This window comes from Sus scrofa, chromosome 18, assembly GCF_000003025.6.
Source record: "Sus scrofa isolate TJ Tabasco breed Duroc chromosome 18, Sscrofa11.1, whole genome shotgun sequence".
Classification (NCBI taxonomy): Eukaryota; Metazoa; Chordata; class Mammalia; order Artiodactyla; family Suidae; genus Sus; species Sus scrofa.
Genome location: NC_010460.4, coordinates 42,502,438 through 42,522,972, shown reverse-complemented (window position 1 = coordinate 42,522,972; position 20,535 = coordinate 42,502,438). Strand labels below are relative to the sequence as shown.

Below are 20,535 nucleotides of genomic sequence, written 5' to 3'. Positions count from 1 at the left end.
TGAGACTAAGTAGCAAAGATGTTAATTGTGATATAACTTTTTTATAGTCCAAATACCTTCTTTCTTTTTGGATGGCACACTCAATTGTGGCCAGCAAACTCTTGCTCCCTGTATCTCTAGACTTTTCTTTCTTTTTTCTTTTTTTTTTTTTTTTGTCTTTTTGCTATTTCCTTGGGCTGCTCCCGCGGCATATGGAGGTTCCCAGGCTAGGGGTCGAATCGGAGCTGTAGCCACCGGCCTACACCAGAGCCACAGCAACGTGGGATCCGAGCCACGTCTGCAACTTACACCACAGCTCACGGCAACGCCGGATCGTTAACCCACTGAGCAAGGGCAGGGACCGGACCCGCAACCTCATGGTTCCTAGTCGGATTCGTTAACAACTGCGCCACGACGGAACTCCTAGACTTTTCTTTCTAATGTTATTAGTATCGTTCCCTTCGGTCCTTGTTTTTTATGCGTTCAGTGTAACAGAAGCGATCAACCAGTTCATAGAACATGATTACAAAACCCATGCACACCTTGGGTGTCGTGAGAGAGAGCGATTGTTTTTCCCTTTGGAACATATATCTTATGAGAAAGAAATAGCAACTCGTTCTCAACTTCTTTCTCTTTTTATTTTGTGCTGCCGACCAGGCAGTCTTTTATGTACTGGATATTCGATTAGAACCCTCAAGATACAACGTGACTCTTCTGAAAGCTTATTGTCTCCATCACTAGAGAGCAGATCCATAATTTTTGCAGTTCTCCTGCTTTTTTTCTCTGACCTGTTCTCTCCTGAGACTTGATTAAATATGTGGCGCCTGAGGAAAATGCTGCCGATGTAGCTGTGCCTTTCTGAAGGGGCTAGGATGCCAGGAGAATGGGGTGAGTGCTCTAGCAACCACTGGTCATGAAAAGGTTGTGGTTGTGTTCATCCAGCCTCGAGGCCTGATTTCGGAATTCCGTTTTGGCCACGTGCCTCAGAATCTAGAGGGAGCGTAGCCAGACAGATGATAATGCAGAGCAAAGCTCTGTTTTCGTCTTCATTACGTCAAGTTTTTACCAAAGCAGAAACATCACAGCTGAAAAACGCTGCTGTAAAGTGGGCCAAGTCCATCCCTCTTTCTTCTTGTATCGTGAGATTCAAGAAGATGAGATCAGTCTTGGGCTCTCGTCGTCCTTCGTTCGTTTATTTAGTGGAAACTCTCAAGTTTCAAAAGTAATGAGAACAGCATGTACGCGTCCTGTAAATTCAGCAATTACCAGCTCAAGGCCGATCCTGCTGTATGCATTCTCCACTTCCCTTCCCCCAAAGTATTTTAAATGCATCATTTGAAAGCAAAGCCTTGATACAATTTCATCTCTAAGTATTTCATATATATGTATAAAAGATACTCTTTATAACCACAATATTACCACACATTTAAAAATTAGCCATTCTAGAGGCTGCTGAAACATGCAAAATGTATGTCTGTAATTGGAGAGAATGTGGCAAACCTTGAAAAAAAAAAAAAAAGTTTTAATCTCCAGAGTCCTGGAAGAGGTTCCAGTTCAGCAAGGTCTGTCTTTGATGCTGAGAGCTACACCCTGCCTTTCTAGCCTTCTCATAAATCTCCTCCTTTTGTGATAAGACTGGTTTCAGTTAGACTTTGTGGTTTACACTTGGAACTGTCATGACAGCACTACTGCTGTCTGGATAGCCTAGTGTTAATCTCTACTTCTCTCCGTACTCACACAAGTTCTCACGCTGCTCAATTTAACACTAATGCCATCAGCTCCCACTTACTGAAGGCCTATCATGTACCAGACACTCTACCAAGCACCTGCCGTTTAAACCTCACAACAAGCCCCTGAAGACAGAGGTTTCCCTGTCTGGTAGAGGGAAAACGGAAGATTTACATGGCGTAGGTCATTTGCTCAGGCTACACGGTTAATAAGGATAGAACTGAAATCCTGCCCAGATCTTCCCAGTCTTTAGCCGGTTTTCCCACTCTGCCATGCTGGCCCTGACAGACATGATTTTTATTTCCTAAAAAGCCAATCCAGTTCTGTAGCATGAAACTGAGTTGGTCATCAGACCATTTGCTCCTGTTCCTGGGCACACGACTAGACTCCTTCATTGCAGTTGGGCTTGGTCACATGATTGGGATCGAGCTATGAAATGCGAACAGAAGAGATATATCCTATTTTTTGACCAGGCAGGTGCAATAAAATTTCCCATTTGCTGCCCTCTGTGTTCTGCTTCTGCTTATCCAGTTTATGATGCCTAAAGGGACCTTGGGTACCACACGTTGACGATGGCAAAAACTGACAGCCTGAATTCCTGCGTGATTATGCAACAGAGGTCCCTGCCACCAATCTCAAACCTCCTTGAACTATTATATGAGCTTGTAGGTAGATAAGCCATTATATATTTAGGAATCTGTTCATTATAGCAGTTAGCCTTCCTTAATTTTTATGTACTGTTTCGGTTATCCTTTGCTAGGTAACAAACTTCCTCAAAATTTTAGGGGCTTAAAACCACAGTCCTAACTCAGGATTCTGTTCATCAGAAACCTGGGCTCGTGCCTATACTTGTTCATGGAGCTGCCGCTAGTAGGTGCGTCAGCTGGGGGCCAGTTGCTCTAGCATTGCCTTCCTCACTTGCCTGGAGATAAGAGCAGACTACTCTCTGGACCGTGTGTCCCCAGCAGGTTTGCTGGAATTATTCACGTGCTGGTGGAAGCGCCCTCAGCAGCAAGAGAGGGCAAGCCCTGCTCTGCAAGTACTCTTCAGGCTTCTGCTAGTGTCTGTGTGCTAGTGTACCATTATCCGTGCACGTGACATAGGCAAAGGGAGATGTGATTTACTGCAGAGCCTCTACTGCAGCAATCTGCCATATATACTGTGGTGCTCATGCGCACATCAGCCAAATCGTTCACATGCGTACATCTCAGTCGCATATTTGATAGCAGAGTCCAGGTTTAAGCCTGTTCTCACAACCCTTGAAGCAAGTTGTAATATCAGGGTTGGTTTTAATAAAAATTATATTTAATTCGGTTTAAAATTACATTGCAGATCTCTCTGTATATAAATGAAATATTTACCAATACATGATAAATGTAGCTTAATAGCATTGACACGATAACAATGATGTAACTTCTGGCCCAAATTGACCCGAGGTTTCATGAGCCCAATTTCTCAAGATCCTGTGGATTTGTAACCAAATCTATATACTTTAAAGCAATCTTTAAAGGGCTCAACTTAGATTCACCCTTAATTAGAGTAACTTGTAAATAAGTGATTTTACGTTCAGTAGTTCCTTACTTCCCTTTAATTTTCCTTCTTAGGCCACCCTGGTAAGAGCAGGATGCTTTCCTCCACCCTCGGGGCAGAGTCCTTGGCTGTGGTTTACCTCCTTAATGACACCGACTTGAGAATAGTGTGGTGGCGAAAGATCTGGGTTCCAGAGCCACAGTGCCTGGGTTCACATCCTGTCATTTCTGCCTGTTGTGTGACCTTGGGCAATTAACTATTCAGTGCCTCAGTTTCTTCTCCTGTAAAGTGGGGATAATTTTGTAGGGCTGTTGTGAGGATTAAATGAGATACAGTATCTAAAACAGCCTTTTGGGATTCCCTTGTGGCACAGCGGGGGAACTTTCATGTGCCGCGGGGGTGGCCAAAAAAATCCATTTAAAAAATTAAAAATAAAATTAAAAAATCCCTTGATTCAGAGCTTAGCCCGGGGTATAAGAAGTCATACAGATTTTCTCTTTTTTTTATTTCAGCTTTCTTAAGGTATAACCGAGAATTTTAATTTTAATTGCTCTTCAGACTCGCATATGAGAATGAAATACCAATACATCATAAACTTAGGACTGTAGGAGATGGCTTATTTTCTTAGTAGATCCTAAAATACTGAGATAAAGTTTCATCATGTATGTAACATTTTCAAACACTATAGCAAAAAGAAAAAATATATTGAAAATAGATAAATACGGTAAAATGTTAATGCTTGTTCATATATATAGGGTATGAAGGTTCACTGCATTACGTGAAACTTCCTGGAGGGTTGATCTTTTTCATGATAAAATTTGGAGGGAGGATGGACTCATTTCCCCCACATTTCTCAATGTCCCACTTTCCTTTCATTCCTCATTCCTCCCCCAAATTGTCTCTTGGGTCTCTCAGGCCCCATGCAGGGCCTCTTGTCTCTCCTCCTCTGCAGGTTGTCTATTAGGTACTTATTAATGGACAGCAGGGTAGCATAAGTGGTTAAACATACAGACTCTGGAGCCAGGCTGTCTGTGTTGGAGTATCTGCCATCTCACCTACGGTGTGACCTTGGGCGAGTTACTTTCATCTCCCTGTAGCTCAGTTTCCTCACGTGATTATTGTGAGGAATGAAGAAACGATGAGTCTGTGAACAACCAGGAGAGGGTCTGGTGAATTGCGAGCCTTCTGTAGGGATTCGCTGTCATCATAAAGGTCTCTCGGTGTCCCTGACGTCTGTCCTTCTGCTCAGCAGTGATGGGTCCTGGAGCCTTCCTCCTGAGGCAAGGGAGCGGGGAAGGCGTGCAAATACTTCCTACTTAAGACCTTTCTTTCTTTTTTTTTTTTTTTTTTTCTTTTTGAATACAGAGGGCATTGAAATGGGCAAAAATCCTTCTAAAAATGTTTCCACCTTTAGGAGAATGTTTTTGCTTTCCTGTTTCTGCCCAAAGAGATAATTAGTTCACGGGAAAATCTTGCGTTAACCCTGCATGTTGATAGTGGCATCAACACGCCCCTCCTAACCTCACAAACCCATCTAGTGGGCACCTGTCTCCTCGGGGATGAGGCCAGGCTCTGACCCGGGCAGCCCCGCCTCCACACCTTCTCGGGAGCCTTGCGTTCCCATCCGCTCCTTCTCCTGTGTTCACCTCTCCCTGGCAATGACCTTGTTGCTCCTCAAGCCACACGAAGTGACCCTCCCCAGATTCCACCTCCCCTTCGAGCTACCGTCCTATCTTTTCTCCTTCACGTGTTTCTTGAACCATGTCCTCATCTTCCAGTTACTTCTCAGCCCCTCCAGTGGCTTCTCTGCTGTCAGTGGCCACCAAACAGCTGTTACTCAGGGGACCCATAACCTCTATGTCACTAAATCCATGGGCACTTTTCAGGACTAACCTTACTTTAACTGACAGAAACAGTTAACGGTGTTGCCTGCACTCTCCTTACTGACCCCTTTGTGTTCCCCACTGGCTCCTGCTGGCCTGTGAATAATGAGGTGCTGGGTCTCCGGCCCAGGAGTCTCATGTCTCACGCTAGCATCCATGAAGTCGTATCTACCTTATGAAATAACTTGTGAGCAGGGTAAAAGCAAATCCCATACCTGATATGAACCACTGTATTCTTAGCAGCCCCATAGGGCCTGGCATGGAGGTAGGTGTTCAGTATTTGTTTGTGAGATGGATGGATGGATGGATGGATGGATGGATGGATGGATGGGCTTACACAGTTTTGCCAAGATGCTCCAGGGATCAGACTGTTTCAGAAGATCCAGCCATGTTCTGGAATTTTTCCGGGATTGTGGGGAGACAGCTGAGGGAACGTGAAGGTTAACTTGATCTGAGGTGTCTCTGGGTTTATGTGTCTGATTGGAGAGCATTTTGAGCAGCCAGCTTCTCTTCTGATATGTGTAAGGCATCTGACAGAGATAATCCTATGAGTTCCATTTTGTTCACAATTTCTTGAATTGGTATAATGTTCTACTATTAAGCGGAGTTGAGCGGTGGTGAGCTGGGAGGGCTGGGGTGGGAGGGAGGCTGCCTGCGGTGGGCAGGGGCCCGGGTCCTATTTCGAAGGGGGGATTCTGGATAATTCTGGGTTTCCTGGAGGAGGTGTGTGGGTGGGGGGACCGGGAAGCGAGAAACGGAAGTGGCACAATAGCAAAGGCACACGTGATTGGCCTCCAGATCTACCCAAAGCCCGGTGGCCGTCGCTGGGGACATGCCATAGACTGTCATCTCAGAAGCTGCTGGTGCCAGAATGCTTCAGACTAGAACTGTCCCTCTTAGGAGGTTGACAAACAGCATCCACAGCATAGAGAAGTTCCCAGGCCAGGGATCGAATCCAAGCCGGAGCTGCCACCTGAGCCACCGCTGCAGCAACAGCTTGATGCACTGCACCAGGCCAGGGATCCAACTGGTGCTTCCACAGAGACAAGTGGGATCATTAACCCACTGGGCCACAGCAGGAACTCCACAAATGGCCTTTTTAACAGTAATAATTTAAGCAAAGTTTTTGCACATAGAATAAAAGTGTTTTCAGGACAGATGAAAGAGTGAAAATAACAAACCAGAATGTTAAATTTATAACCTAAAGATTTCTTGCATTAGAAGCTGAATAATGTGTAAAAAGGCGAACAGCCATTAGGGTGACAGGGGGGTTCTTGGAGTTGGCAAGGGTGACAAGAATTATCTAGGGTGTGACCCTCCCCAGGAGGGATATCACCCCTAAGAGGGTAAACACTGGTTCTTGGGGGACAAAAAAGAACCTCGCCATTCCATGGCCTGCATGGCCAAAGCACCTGAACAGAAATACAATATATTTGTGGCATTGGAATTTCATCATGGGAGGGGGGATTGGGGGGAAAAAAAGTCTTAAAAGTCTCCTTACAGGGGTGATAAGGAAAAAAGGTTGTGAAACACCGGACTGGATGATTCGAATGGAAGGAGTTTGTTGACCATGAAGGGGGCCTCCTGGGAAAACGGATGGGAAATGCGTGTTGTCTCAGCAAAAGGAAAAAGATCTTCCGCGGTGTCTAGTGAGTATCCTCTGGGAGACCTAAAAGCAGCAGTGGGCAGCTGGGACACCCCCCAGAGCGGCTCGGTGGGTGAAGAGCTGCCGGCTCCGTACAACTTCAGGGCCCAGACACACAGGGCCAGTTCCTAGACATGGTGCTCGGGGGATATGAATCTGGGTGGGAGTCAGGATGCTAGGAGTTAACCCAGCCACCTTCCCCCACCGCTCACCCCCCTGCCAGTTCTGTTCTGATCTGCCTCCGGCCCTACCCTTCTCTCCTCCTCTTCTCTCTGGCTGGCTCTCAAGACTCCCACTATTCATTTCTGCTGGAGGCAGGAGGATCAGTAGCAATGGTAATGAGTGAATGAACAGTGCAAGAGCCGGGGAACCACATCTTGAGCACAAAGAAAGAAATGACCTTCAGCCATACGGTGATAGCAGGGAAAGCCAGATACTGCACCCTGACATCTGGGAAATCAAATTAAAATGCAAATAGGTTTATAGCTTTTCTAATCCCTGCTTCTGAATATGACTTGGACCTGTGGTTCCTTAACAAAATAAAAGTGAATGGGAGTTCCCATCATGGCTCAGTGGAAACGAATCTGACTAGCATCCATGAGGACGCAGGTTCGATCCCTGGTCTTTTGAGCAGTGGGATAAGGATCCGGCGTTACTGTGAGCTGTGTGTAGGTCGCAGACGAGGCTCAGATCCTACATTGCTGTGGCTGTGGCAGGGGCCAGCAGCTACAGCTTCAGTTTGACCCCTAGCCTGGGAACCTCCATATGTCGCAGGTGTGGCCCTAAAAAGACCAAAAAAAAAAAAAAAAAAGGAAGACAACGTGAAGTGTAAGGAATGGTTCGTTCTTCTCCCACAGGTATCCAGCCTTGGACATGGCTTCTGGCGTCTGAGCTACTTGAAAGTATAGACTTTGCTATGAGGTTGAAAATGGCAGTATTGTTTCCGAGGGGCTCTTAAGGGGGGAAGGATAGCCCGGCACCAGCAACCCCTCTTTTCTTATCTCTGAAGCTCATTAAGTTAGTGCCAGAGGGAAAATCCTGATTAGATTTAAGCATTGCCCCTTGCTAAGGCTCCATGTCAGGCACTATTAATTAATGTAGTCCCCATAACCCAACAACCCTGCAAAGGGAGCACTACATTTATTTTTTTTAATTAAAAAAATTTTTTTTTTAGGGCTGCACCCGCGGCAGATGGAGGATCCCAGGCTAGGGGTCCAGTCGGAGCTGCAGCTGCCGGCCTACACCACAGCTCACAGCAATGCTGGATCCTTGCCCCACTGAGCAAGGCCAGGGATCGAACCTGTGTCCTTATGGATACTAGTCAGGTTCTCTTCTTCTGAGCCACCATGGGAACTCTCAGGGAGCACTATTATTATGGATGAAATAATAAGAAAAGATAAGTCATTTGTCCAAGATCACACGGGTTCTGGTGGCACTGGAATTTGAATCCAGATCCTCGGTACCCGCAGGCTTTGCTGTAGCACTGTGGTTATATATGCCTTGGGGACCACTCTTGCTACTTTCCAAATGTCTTTGAAATCACGGATGAGTGAGCTCATGATGAAATTGCTTTTAACACTCTGTACTTTGGATTTTTATGTAAGTAGAACACTGGGTCTGTCATCAGACCCCCTGCGCAGCCGAGGCCTTCAGGCTGCTTGCATAATGGACTAATTGCTGGATACACACTGCCCTCTTGTGATGAAAATAATCCCAGTTCGACCTTCTCCGCCTCTTTGGACTGCACCTACTTCCTCGGGTCCAGTCCCAAGGTTGGGGGGTGAAGCCTGTGTGCTCTGAAGGGTCAGACTCTTGTGTCACCCAGCATCCTCCAGGGTGTTCCTGGCCCTGTGACTCAGTCAGTGAGGCTTGTGAACATGAGCCAAGGTCCTGTAACTTTTAGCACCACGGATAAAGGAAAAAAGACCAGGCTTCCCAAACAAAGGGACACTAAAGGGACCCCAGCTGTGTCCTTGGGGGAAGAGTTCATTTTGTTTAACTTGCCCTAGTGGATTGGAATCAAGTTGAATAGGCTTGGCAGGAAAAAAAAAAAAAAGGTCAGTTGGAGAATGAACTGGAGGTCACAAACCATCAGAACAGAGGGTCAGGCCAGCCACAAGGCCTGTGTTCTAGTTCTTATTCAATTGACGATGATGCGTATGACCTTGGGCAAGTCGTTTCCTCCCCAGTGTCACTGTCCCCACTGGCAGAACAGGGGAGGTGAAGTGAGCTCAAAAATTGTGGATATTATCAGGTCCAACCATCTACATTTGCCAAAAATCCCTTTCCTAAAGGGGTTTTGCTCCTTCCCTATTTTTATGCACAACCTCAGTAGTAAGACAAGCTGCATATCCTATCTGCCCAAATGCTCAGTTTCCTCACTCAGGAAGTAACCCCTACTTCATAGGGTAGTTGGGGGACGAATTAGTTTCCATTTGACCCAGTGCTCACGGGTCCAGTCAGACTGACTTGTTCAGGCAAAGTGGAGATACATGCACACATAGAAGTATTTAAGATCAAGGAAAACTGATTTTGAAGATGCACCTATCCAGTCGCACATGGTCATCGTGCACGATGCTGCTTGAAAACAGCTGCCGATTTATGGGTTACTCATTCTTCCCAGCAGCTGTGGTTGTTTCCAGTGCCCATGTGTGGCTGTAACACATCTGCATGTGCGGGCAGTGCCTGGACTGTCCAGGGTGAGAGTCCAGGGCAGGGAGTCTCATCCCCTTTCAAAGGAGACATGACATTGGTCTCCAACTTCCACCTACTTCTAAGCCACTTCTGAGGCTCCTAAACTGGATGGGTTCACATAGATTGAGAAAGAAAGAAAAATTCACTTGACTTGCCAATCTCACTCCAAAGGAATCATCCTAAAGACATTTTTACTTCCATAGACTTGTCTCTAATAATCACCACGACCACCACAGCCAATCTGGAAACCAGAATGTCTGGCTCTTGGAACATAACTAAGCAAATGATCAAATAGAATACAGATGATAGATTATAATGTGGGAAAATATTTGAAAGAAACGGCAAACGTACACTGTGTTTATAACTATGTGAAAAGATGTCTCAGGAGTTCCCGTCATGGCGCAGGGGAAATGAATCCGACTAGGAACCATGAGGTTGCAGGTTCGATCCCTGGCCTCACTCAGTGGGTTAAGGATCTGGTGTTGCTGTGAGCTGTGGTGTAGGTCATAGACATGGCTCGGATCTGGCGTTGCTGTGGCTGTGGTGTAGGCTGGCAGCTACAGCTCCAATTAGACCCCTAGCCTGGGAATCTCCTATATGCCGCAGATGCGACCCTGTAAAGACACAAAGACAAAAGACCAAAAAAAAAAAAAAAGTCTCAAAATGGTCAGCCTTAAAAAAGGAAATTCTGACATGGACAAACCTTAAGGATATTATGGTAAATGAAATAAGCCAGGCTCAAAAAGACAAATACTGTATGGCTCTACTCGTATGAGGGACCTAGAATAGTCAAAATCAGAGGCAGAAAGTAGGTAGTTTCCAGGGGCTCAGGGGAAGGGAAAATGGGGAACTATTACTCACAGAGTATAGAGTTTTGGTTTGACAGGAAGACTAATTCTGGAAGTGGGTGTTGGTGATGGTTACACAACATATGGTCGTGTTTATACCACTGAACTGTCCCCTTAAACATTAGGGTGGTAAATTGTGTATTTTACAATAAAAAGTCTCAAAGTAGGCAAAACATGGGAAGATGACATGCAGAAATTAAAGTAGCTGTGTTAGCTTTGGGTCATAAGCATTATTTAAAATGGTCTCTAATATGGATACTGCTTTGATAGCAAAAGCAAAATACGATGACAGAGACAAAGGGAAAAAAAGCTGGAGGTATTTTGATATGTTATTTGCTCATAAAAGCACCCGAGGAGTTGTGGGAAAAATCAGAAACGGAACACCCTTGAACTTATTTTGTAACTTATTTTTATTTCAAATCTTTTAAAAAATATTACAGAACACTGGGGACCTATAAACTTCTCAGGGGTTTGTGCTTCTAAAAGTTTTCAGCTGGTCTTGGGTGCAGTTACCTTAGGTTGACGGCTGTGAGCATCAGGCTGGGAAGGGACCCCCCCCTCAACTTCTCCCCCCCACCCCCACCCCCGCCCCCCGTGTGGTAACCTGAGCTTTGGTTTCCTTACCAGCTAATTCCATTTTCATTAAAATTCCTGTCTAGGAGCCTGGGATAATGGTCACCGTTTTGCCTTTCAGCTCCAGAGCAAGGGTTTGGTTTGGTTGTTTTCCTGTAAATGAGCAATTAGTTACTGGAAGCAGACGTGTGTCACACCTGGAAAAGGACCAACACCGCGGAGCCAAATGCGCCTTCTGAGCTGGGGACCTGAAAGGGACACCTGTCAGAAGCTGGAGGGCCCGGCTCTGGGCCGTGGTGCCAGCGTCCTCTCTGTTCTTACTGTGAAGATAGGAAGGCACCTCCCTCGATCCAGTGAGTGACACTTCGATGGTGGGGCCCTTCGGCAGGAATGGTGACAACTAACAGCTATGCTTTTCCCTGAGGAAGCTAGGGTAGTGCAGGAGGCTTGATGCTGAATGTTTTTAGACCTGAGCTTTGAGAACTTTCAGTCCGTCCCATCTTTGACCTTTTTGGGAAGTTCTCTAAGTCTCAGAGTGAGAAGAGGACACCTGCGGGTGAGAAATGGTTTTATGCCATCACATCACATGTGGGGCATCAACCCTGCGCCAGGCACTGTGCTAACCGCTTTCCATGTATCGGCTCATTTAATCCTCACAACAGCCCCACGAGCCGGTACTCTGGGATCCCCACTTCTCAGGACGTGGCCCAAAGCCCCACAGTGACTTGACACCGCTCCTAAGTTCCCAGTCAGCATGGACGTGCCATAAATGTAGGTCTGAAAAATGGGAGCTGTAATTTCTGTCCTCAAATCAACCCATGTGTCCCGTGGAAAGAAACAGTCATGTCCCAAGTTCACGAAATTCCTTCGTAGCCCCTCCCCCAATTTTCAACTCTTTTCCTTGATTTGGAAAAGCCTCCACTTCTCTGCACAGGAGCTCACCTCTGGGTACTGGAGAAACTTTCCAGCAAATTAGGAGGCTGGTTGCACTTTTATAAGAAAAACAGAACATCTATCATTTACCATCTAGATGATCAACGTACTTCCAAGTCAGAATTTAGGTCAACACCATACAAATCCAACTTCCCTTAGAGGCAGCAGTTTTGACAGTCTCTAAAAGCAGTAATATTTGGCACTTTCTGGGTACATTTTAGGCTTAAAAGTTGAGCGTTCGCACTTTAATAAAATATGAAGGCGTCCGCTGAGGAGTGTGGTTCTCTCGGCAAGTCTGAAGTCTGTTCTAAGCCCCTTGACCTTGAACTTCCCAACGCTCTTTCCTTTGTCCTTTCTGGTTGTGTCTGCGGCCCAGAGAGTTGCTGCTGTTGGGGGTGACAAGTAGGCAAATACTCAAATGGGGGGATAGGAACCCCCAAAGCAGTGCTTTAGGGGAACCGTCCCCTGAGGCTGAGTGACTGTGTGGGATTTTCCCCATTGCCTTCAGGGCTAACCTCCTGCACTGCTCCCTTCCTAACAGGGGCTGCAGCAGAAAGCCAGCTGGGCTTCTGAGAACTCGCAGATTCCGCTGGAGAACCCCCTGCCCCTCTCATGCTTGGTGCCTCTTGCCGCAGGGGATGCGGGCCCACCTCGGTGCACCCCCGGGCAGTGAACAGCCGAGGAAGGCAGCAGATGTCAAGGCTGGCTGGCCAGGACTCACCCCAGCCCAGCGGTGAGGGCTGTGGAACTCAGCCCTGCCAGTGTATCCTGGCCTCTGCCACACCAGACTCAAGTCCTTTCTTCTTAGAAGCCGCCTGGTGGATCGAGCGGTCAGATGGAAGGCCTCCAATGCTTCTTCTGCTGTTTCTGGTCCTGTGGTAGGTGAGGGGCCCTCAAAGGATCACAGAGAGGATGCCTCTGGCCTTCTCTGGTCAGGCTCGCCCCACAGCACCCCAGGCCCCGCCCCCCATGCAGTGAGTGCCTCTGAGGGAGCCAGGCCTGGGGTTCAGGGGTCATAGCACGCTCACCACCCCAAGTCCCTTTTGAAAATCCCAGATCCAGGCAATTAGAAATAATGAGTGTTTTTGGTATTTTACCTAAAGAACAAAGTTACCTGGTCATTGGGCCCCCTCCCCCACGTAGCATCCCCCACGTGCCCCCCGGGGTGGCCCGCTCTGCTGGCTGGGGCCTCAGGGGCCCTGACTCTTGCCTGTGACTCAGTCACCCTCACAACTGCTTGGGGGCAGAAGAGATTTCCCTCCCCCAGCAGGGCAAGAGAGGAAGAAGCTCCTGTTTGGGTGCCAGGGCCCAAGGGCAATCCAGGCGCTTTTCCTTTTGGAGGTGGGCACTGATCCTTCCTCCCGCCCGGGGCACCTCTGCGCACAGCATCAGCCTGCCAGAGGCCAGCCCCGCCACGTGAAGGGCTGAGCGGAGACTCAGCATCACCAAGGCATCGTCCTGTCCCTCAGACTGGCTAGGAGGGCAGCCTGCGATCTTTGTCAGTGCACAGTGAGACTCCAGGACCCAAACCGAAGCCTGTGTGGTGGGTCCTTCTCTTGGCCCTGACTCCCAACCAGACCCCCCTACACACCGCCGGATCGCCACCTGCGAACTGGGGAGGGCTTCAGAGGAAGAGAACATTTCAGGTAAAAACTCTCTTGTTCGTTGAGCACCTCTTCCCCAAGAAACAGGGCACCAACTCTGCACCCTGCCCTCAACGCTTCAGGGAACAGGGCAAGGATCCACTCACTCCCCCTGGGCTTTGGGCAGGTGTTCGTCAGAGCTCAAGGTCTCATTCCTCTAGTTGCAGATGAAAATGCACCTGGCTGTGCATTAACCCCTCTTCACAGTGTGTTCACAGTCACTGAAACAGCCTGTGCTTTTCTGAGGCACTGTCACCGCTGCTCAGGGACTCTGCCAATCAGGGCCCCTGCACGGAGGTTGGTTTGCACCCTGAAGGCAGGGTTCCCGGAAGCCCCGCCTCAGCTGCCCGTGGCCGTGTTTCAAACCTCCAAGTCAGACAACGGCTCAGAAACAGACAATCCGCTTCTCGTCTTCAAAGACTTTGGCCTCCTCTGGCTTTATCAGGTTTCCATTTAAGCTGGTGGAGAAAAACAACACAGGTCAGTGTGAGGGATGATCGGACGTTCTCTTTCGCAACCCGCGTTCCTAACACACTCTTGGGCTTCATACAGCCCTGAAATTGAGGCCGACTGTCAAATACTAGGGGTTTTTTTCTTTTTTAACATTGAAGCATAGTTGATTTGCCGCGTTGCGTTAGTTTCGGGTACAGAGCAAGGCGATGCAGTATTTTTGCCGAGTATGTTCGGTTGCAGGTCATTACAAGATCACGGGGATAATTCTCTGGGCTGTACAGTGTGTCCTTGCTGCTTATCTATTTCACATCCAGTGATTCACATCTGTTACTCCCATGGCCCCAATCTGTGCTGTCCCCTTCCCTCTTTTGTAACCATATTAATCTTCTATGACTCTGTTTCTGCTTTGCAAATGTAAACATTTGTATGTTTTAGATTTTATAGATAACTGATATCATAGAGTATTTGTCTTTGACTTATTTCACAGAGCATAATGTTCTCCAGGTGCATTCATATTGCTGCAAATGGCAGAATTTCATTGCGGTTCTTTTTTTGACTAATATTCCTGTGTGTGTGTGTGACATCGTAATCCAGTCATCAGCCGACGGGCACTTGGTTTGCTTCCGTGTCTTGGCTGTTGTGAAGAGTGCTACTGTGAACATTGGGGGGCATCTATCTTCTCAAATTAGTGTTTTAATTTTTTCTGGGTATATACCCAGGTGTGGAATTACTGGATCATATGGTAGTTCTGTTTTTAGTTTTTGAAAAGAAACTCTATACTGTGTTACACAGCGGGCGCACCAATTTATGTTCACACCAATTTATGTACGAGGGTTCCCTTTTCTCCACACCCTCACCAACATTTGTTGTTTGTAGAACTTTTGATGATGGTCATGATATGATACCTCACTGTGCTCTGATTTGCATTTCTTTAATAATTAGCAATGTTGAGCATCTTTTCATGTGCCTGCTGGCCACGTGCATGTCTTTAGAAAAACGTCTGTCCAGGTGTTCTGCCTTTTTTTTTTTTTTTTGTCTTTTTAGGGCCACATCCGCACCCTATGGAGGTTCCCAGGTGAGGGGTTCTGGAGCCATAGCTGCCGGCCTACACCATCGCCACAGCCACACAAGATCCGCGCCACGTCTGCGACCTACACCACAGCTCATGGCAACACCAGATCCTTAACCCACTGAGAGAGGCCAGGGATTGAACCTGCATCCTCATGGATACTAGTCAGATTCATTTCCACTGAGCCATGGTGGGAACTCCTGCCCATTTTTTAATCAAGTTGTTTTTTTGATGTTGGATTGTATGAGCTGTTTGTATATTTGGATATCAACCCCTCATTCATTGTATCATTTGCAAATATTTCCTCCCATTCTAGAATTGTCCTTTTGTTTTGCTAGTGGTTTCCTTTGTTGCACAAAAGCTTTTAAGTTTAATTAGGTTTTTGCATACATTTTTGCTTTTAGTTCTTTTGCCTTAGAAGACTCACCCAAGAAAAAATATTGCTAAGATTTATGTCGTAGAGTGTTCTGCCTATCTTCTCTTCCAGGAATTTTATGATTTCTGGTCTTACTTTAGGTCTTTAAATCATTTTGAATTTATATTTGTGTATGGTGTGAGGGAATGTTCTAATCTCGTTTTACATACAGCTATCCAGTTTTCCAGCACTGCTTATTGAAGAGATTGTCTTTTCTCCATTGTATATTCTTGCCTACTTTGTGGCACATTAATTGACCCTAGGTATGTGGATTTATTTCAAGGCTGTCTGTTCTGCTCCATTGAGCTATGTGTCTGTTTTTGCGCCAACACTACAGTGTTTTGATTACTGAAACTTTGTAGTATACTCTGAAGTCTGGGAGCATTATACCTCCAAATGTGTTTTTTCTTGGAATTGCTTTGGCAACTCAGAATCTTTTGTGGTTCTATATACATTTTAGGATTATTTGTTCTCGTTCTGTGAAGTGTCATGAGTATTTTTACAGAGATTGCATTACATCTGTAGATTGCTTTGGGTAGTATGGCCATTTTAATAACACTAACTCTTCTAATCCAAGAGCATGGAGTATCTTTCCATTTCTTTGAATCATCTTCAATTACCTTCATCAATGTTTTAGAGTTTTCAGACTATAAGTCTTTCACCTCCTTGATTAAATGTATTCCTAACAAGTTTTTAATGTGATTTTAACTAGGATTTTTTTTGCTTTCTATTTCATCCTTAGAGTATATAAACACAAAATGATTTCTGAATATTAGTCTTATATCCTACAATTTTGCTGGATTCACTTATTAGTCCTAAGAGTTTTTGAGTGGAGACTTCAGGGTTCTCTATATAGAATAGCATGTCATCTGCAAATAGTAACAGTTTTCTCTCTTCCCTTCCAATTTGGATGCCTTTTCTTTCTTTTTATTGTCTGACTATGGGGCGAGGACTTCCAATACTATGTTAAAGTGGTGATGACTTTGTTGCTCACCCATTCTAAATGTAATAGTTTGCATGTACTACCCCCAAACTCTCAGTCCATCCTACTCCTTCTCCTGTCCCCTTTGGCAAACACAAGTCTGTTCTCTATGCCTGTGAGTCAGTTTTCTGTTTTGTAGATAGGTTCATTTGTGCCGTAATTTAGATTCCACATATATGTGACATCATATGGCACTTGTCTTTCTCTTTTTAACTTATTTCACTTAGTATGATGATCTCAAGTTGCATCCATGTTGCTGCGAATGGCATTACTTCATTCTTTTTCATGGCCGAGTAATATTCCATTGTATATATGTACCACAGCTTCTTAATCCATTCACCTGTTAATGGACACATAAGTTGTTTCAATGCCTTGGTTAATGTGAATAATGCTGCTGTGAATATAGGGGTGCATGTATCTTTTTGAATTATGCTTTTGTCTGGATATATGGATATGCCCAGGAGTGGGATTGCTGATCATGGTAATTCTATTTTTAGTTTTCTGAGGAACTTCCGTAATGGCTGTACCAATTTATATTCTCGCCAACAATGTGGGGGGGGGGGTCCCTTTTCTCCACACTCTCTCCAGCATTTATTTGTAGACTTATTAATAATGACCATTCTGACCAGTGTGAGGTGGCACATTATAGTTTTGATTTGCATTCCTCTAATAGTGATTTTGAACATCTTCTCATGTGCCTACTAGCCATCCATAGATCTTCTGTGGAGAAATGTGTATTTAGATCTCCTGCCCATTTTTTGATTGGATTGTTTTTATGTTGTCTGAGTTGTTTGTAGATTTTGGAGATTAAGTCCTGAAGGCTTATTTTGCATTGTTTGCAACTATTTTCTCCCATTCCATAGGTTGTCTTTTTTTAAAATGGTTTCTTTTGCTATGCAAAAGCTTGTAAGTTTGATTAGGTGCCATTTGCTTATTTTTATTTCTATTGCCTTGGGAGACTGACCTAAGATTTGTACAGTTTATGTCAGAGAATGTATTGCCTATGTTCTTTTCTAGGACTTTTATGGTGTCATGTCTTAAGTCTTTAGGACATTTTGAGTTTATTTTTGTGCATGGTGTGAGGCTGTATTCTAGTTTCATTGATTTACATGCAACTGTCCTATTTTCCTAGCACCAATTGCTGAAGAGACTTTTTCCCATTTTATATTCTTGCCTCCTTTGTTGAAGATTAATTGACCATAGGTGTCTGGGTTTATTTCTGGGCTGTTTTGTTCCATTGATGCATATGTCTGTTTTTGTACCAGTATCACACTGTATTGATTACTGTAGCTTTGTAGTATTGTCTGAGGTGTGGGAGAGTTATGCCTCCCGCTTCCTCCCCCTCCCCAATTGCTTCAGCAATTCTGGGTCTTTTATAGTGCCATATAAATTTTTGGATTATTTTAGTCCTTTGAAAAATGGCATGGGTAATTTGTTAGGGATCACATTAAATCTAGAGATTACTTAGCATAGAACGGCCATTTTAATAATAGTTCTTCCAGTCAATGAGCATGAGGTATATTGCTGATTTCTTTGAATCAGCTCTACTTTATTAGTATTTTAAAGTTCTCGGTATATAAGTCGTTCACCTCCTTGCTCAGGCTTATTCTTGGGTATTTTATTTTTTTGGAGTGTGATTTTAAAAGGTATTTTTTTACATTCCTTTTCTGATACATCATTGTTAGTATACAGAAATGCAACCAATTTCTGAATGTTAATTCTTTTTCTTCTCTGATTGATGTGGCTAGGACTTCCAAATCTATGTTGAATAAATGTGAGAGTGGGTATCCTTGTCTTGTTCCAGAATTTAGCAAGAAGGCTTTTAGCTTTTCTCTATTATATTGCTGTGCACTTTTATTATGTTGAGATATGTTCTCTCTATAACCACTTTGGTAAGAGTTTTTTGAATCACAAATGGATGTTGAATTTTCTCAAATGCTTTTTCTGCAACTATTGAGGTGATCATGCGGGTTTTTTTTTACTTTTATTAATGTGGTGTATTACATTGATTGATTTGTATATGTGGAACCACCCTTGTGAACTTGGGATGAATCCTATTTGGTCATGACATATTTATGTGTGGTTGGATTTGGTTTGCTGAAATTTTGTTGAGAATTTTTACATCTATATTCATCAAAGATATTGGTCTATAATTTTTTTTTTTTGGTGGTATCTTTGTCTGGTTTGGGTGTTAGGGTGATGATGGTTTCATAGATTGTCTTTGGGACTATTCCCCCCTCTTCAATCTTTTCTAAGAGTTTGAGAAGGATTGACATGTTATTATTTGTATGTTTGGTAGAATTCACCTGTAAAGCCATCTGATCCTGGACTTTTATCTGTATGGAGTTTTTTTAAAAGTACATATTCTGTTTCACTTCTAGTGATTGGTCTGTTCAAATTATGTCTTAATTTTGGTGGACTATGTTTCTAGAAATTTGTCCAATTTCTTCGAGGTTGTCAAATGTGTTGGCTTATAATTGCTCATAGTATTTTTTTTTATTTCTGCAGTGTCAGTTGAGATTTCCTCTTTTTCATTTCTTATTTGGGTTTCTTTCCTTATTGTTGAGTCTGGCCATAGGTTTGTCAATTTTGTTTACCCTTTCAAAGAACCAGGTCATGGTTTTACTGGATTGTAATCTTTGCTTCCTCTCTGATCTTTATTTCCTTCCTTCTTCTGACATTAGGTTTTATTTGTTCTTTTAGGTGATAGGTTAGATTGTTTGAGATTTGTCTTACTTTTTGAGGAAGGTCTGTATCACTATGGGTTTCCCTCTAAGAATTGCTTTTGTAGCATCCCATTGATTTTGTATGCTTATATTTTCATTGGCATTTTTCTCAAGATTTTTTTCCTTGACCCACTGGCTTTTTAGCAGCATGTTATTTTATCTCCATGTAGTCACTTTTTTTCTCATTTAGTTTCCTGTGGTTGATTTCTAGTTTTATACCATCGTGGTCAAAGAAGATACTTGAAATAAATTCTATACTCTTAAATTTTTTGAGGTTTTGTGCCCCAATATGTGGTCAATCCTAGAGAATGTTCCATGTGCACTTGAAAAGAATGTATATTTGGGGTTTTTTTGGATGTAATGTCCTGAAAGTATCAATTAAGTCTAACTGTTCTATTGGGTCATTTAGGATTTCTGTTGCCTTTTTTCTGTCTAGAAGACCTGTCCATTGATATGAGTGGGGTGTTAAGATCTCTATTATTGTATTCCCATGAAATTCTCTTTTTAATGTCTGTATTTTTTAATTTATTTGGGTGCTCCTATATTAGGTGAATATATGTTGAGTGTAGTATCCTCTTGTTGAATTAATCCTTTTTACCATTAATAGTGTCCTTTTCTTTATAGCCTTTGTTTTAAAGTCTATTTTGTCTAACATGAGTATTGTGATTCCTGCTTTCCTGTTATTTCTGTTTGCATGAAATACCTTTTTCCATCCCCTCATTTTCAACCTATGTGTGTGTCCTTTGCCCTAATGTGGGTACCTTGTAGGCATCATATTGCAGGCTCCTGTTATTTTTTTCTTTAATCCAGTCTGCCATTCTATGTCTTTTGATTGGAACATTCAGTCCATAGACATTTTAAGGTAATTACTGATGTTTTTATTGCCATTTTAAAACTTATTCTCCAGTTGACCCCATGTTTCTTTTTTATTCCTTTTTCTTTTTGTGGTTTGTTTTCTTTTTATTTTATGCTTATGTCCCTGTCTTTTTGTTTTCTGTGAATCTATTGTTTGTTTTTGATTTGTGGTTGCCTTGTTTTTCCAAGTATGTTAACCCCTTCCTATATCTGCTTGCTTTAGACTGAACTTTTGCTGTTCCTTGTGTTTAATCATCACTTTCATGAATAGTTTTGTTTTCCTTTTTGATCTGTATACCGGCTTATTTAATTGGTTACTTTCCAACTGTGATTCCTCCATCTTATATCTTCTTACTCCTTTCCTATTTAGAGGAGAACTTTCAATACTTCTTTTAGGGTAGGTTTGGTATTGTTGTATTCTTTTAGTTTTTGCTTGTCTGAGAACTTATTTCTATTATTTTAAATGATAATCTTGCTGGGTAGAGTGTTCTAGGTTGCAAATCTTTCCCTTTCAGAATTTTGTAAAGCATTTTTTTTTTTTTTTACATAAGAGTTGCAGCATTTATTTCAGGTTGTCTC

General features: G+C 43.8%; 1 protein-coding gene across 1 annotated transcript in view; it reads right to left on the bottom strand.

The window, feature by feature from the left end:
* NOD1 (nucleotide binding oligomerization domain containing 1) overlaps positions 13,838–20,535 on the bottom strand; it is a 44,469-nt gene continuing 37,771 nt past the window's right edge. The window contains 1 exon segment of the mRNA NM_001114277.1: positions 13,838–13,914. Within this exon segment, the coding sequence (NP_001107749.1) occupies positions 13,842–13,914 (73 nt within the window). The 3' untranslated portion in view covers positions 13,838–13,841.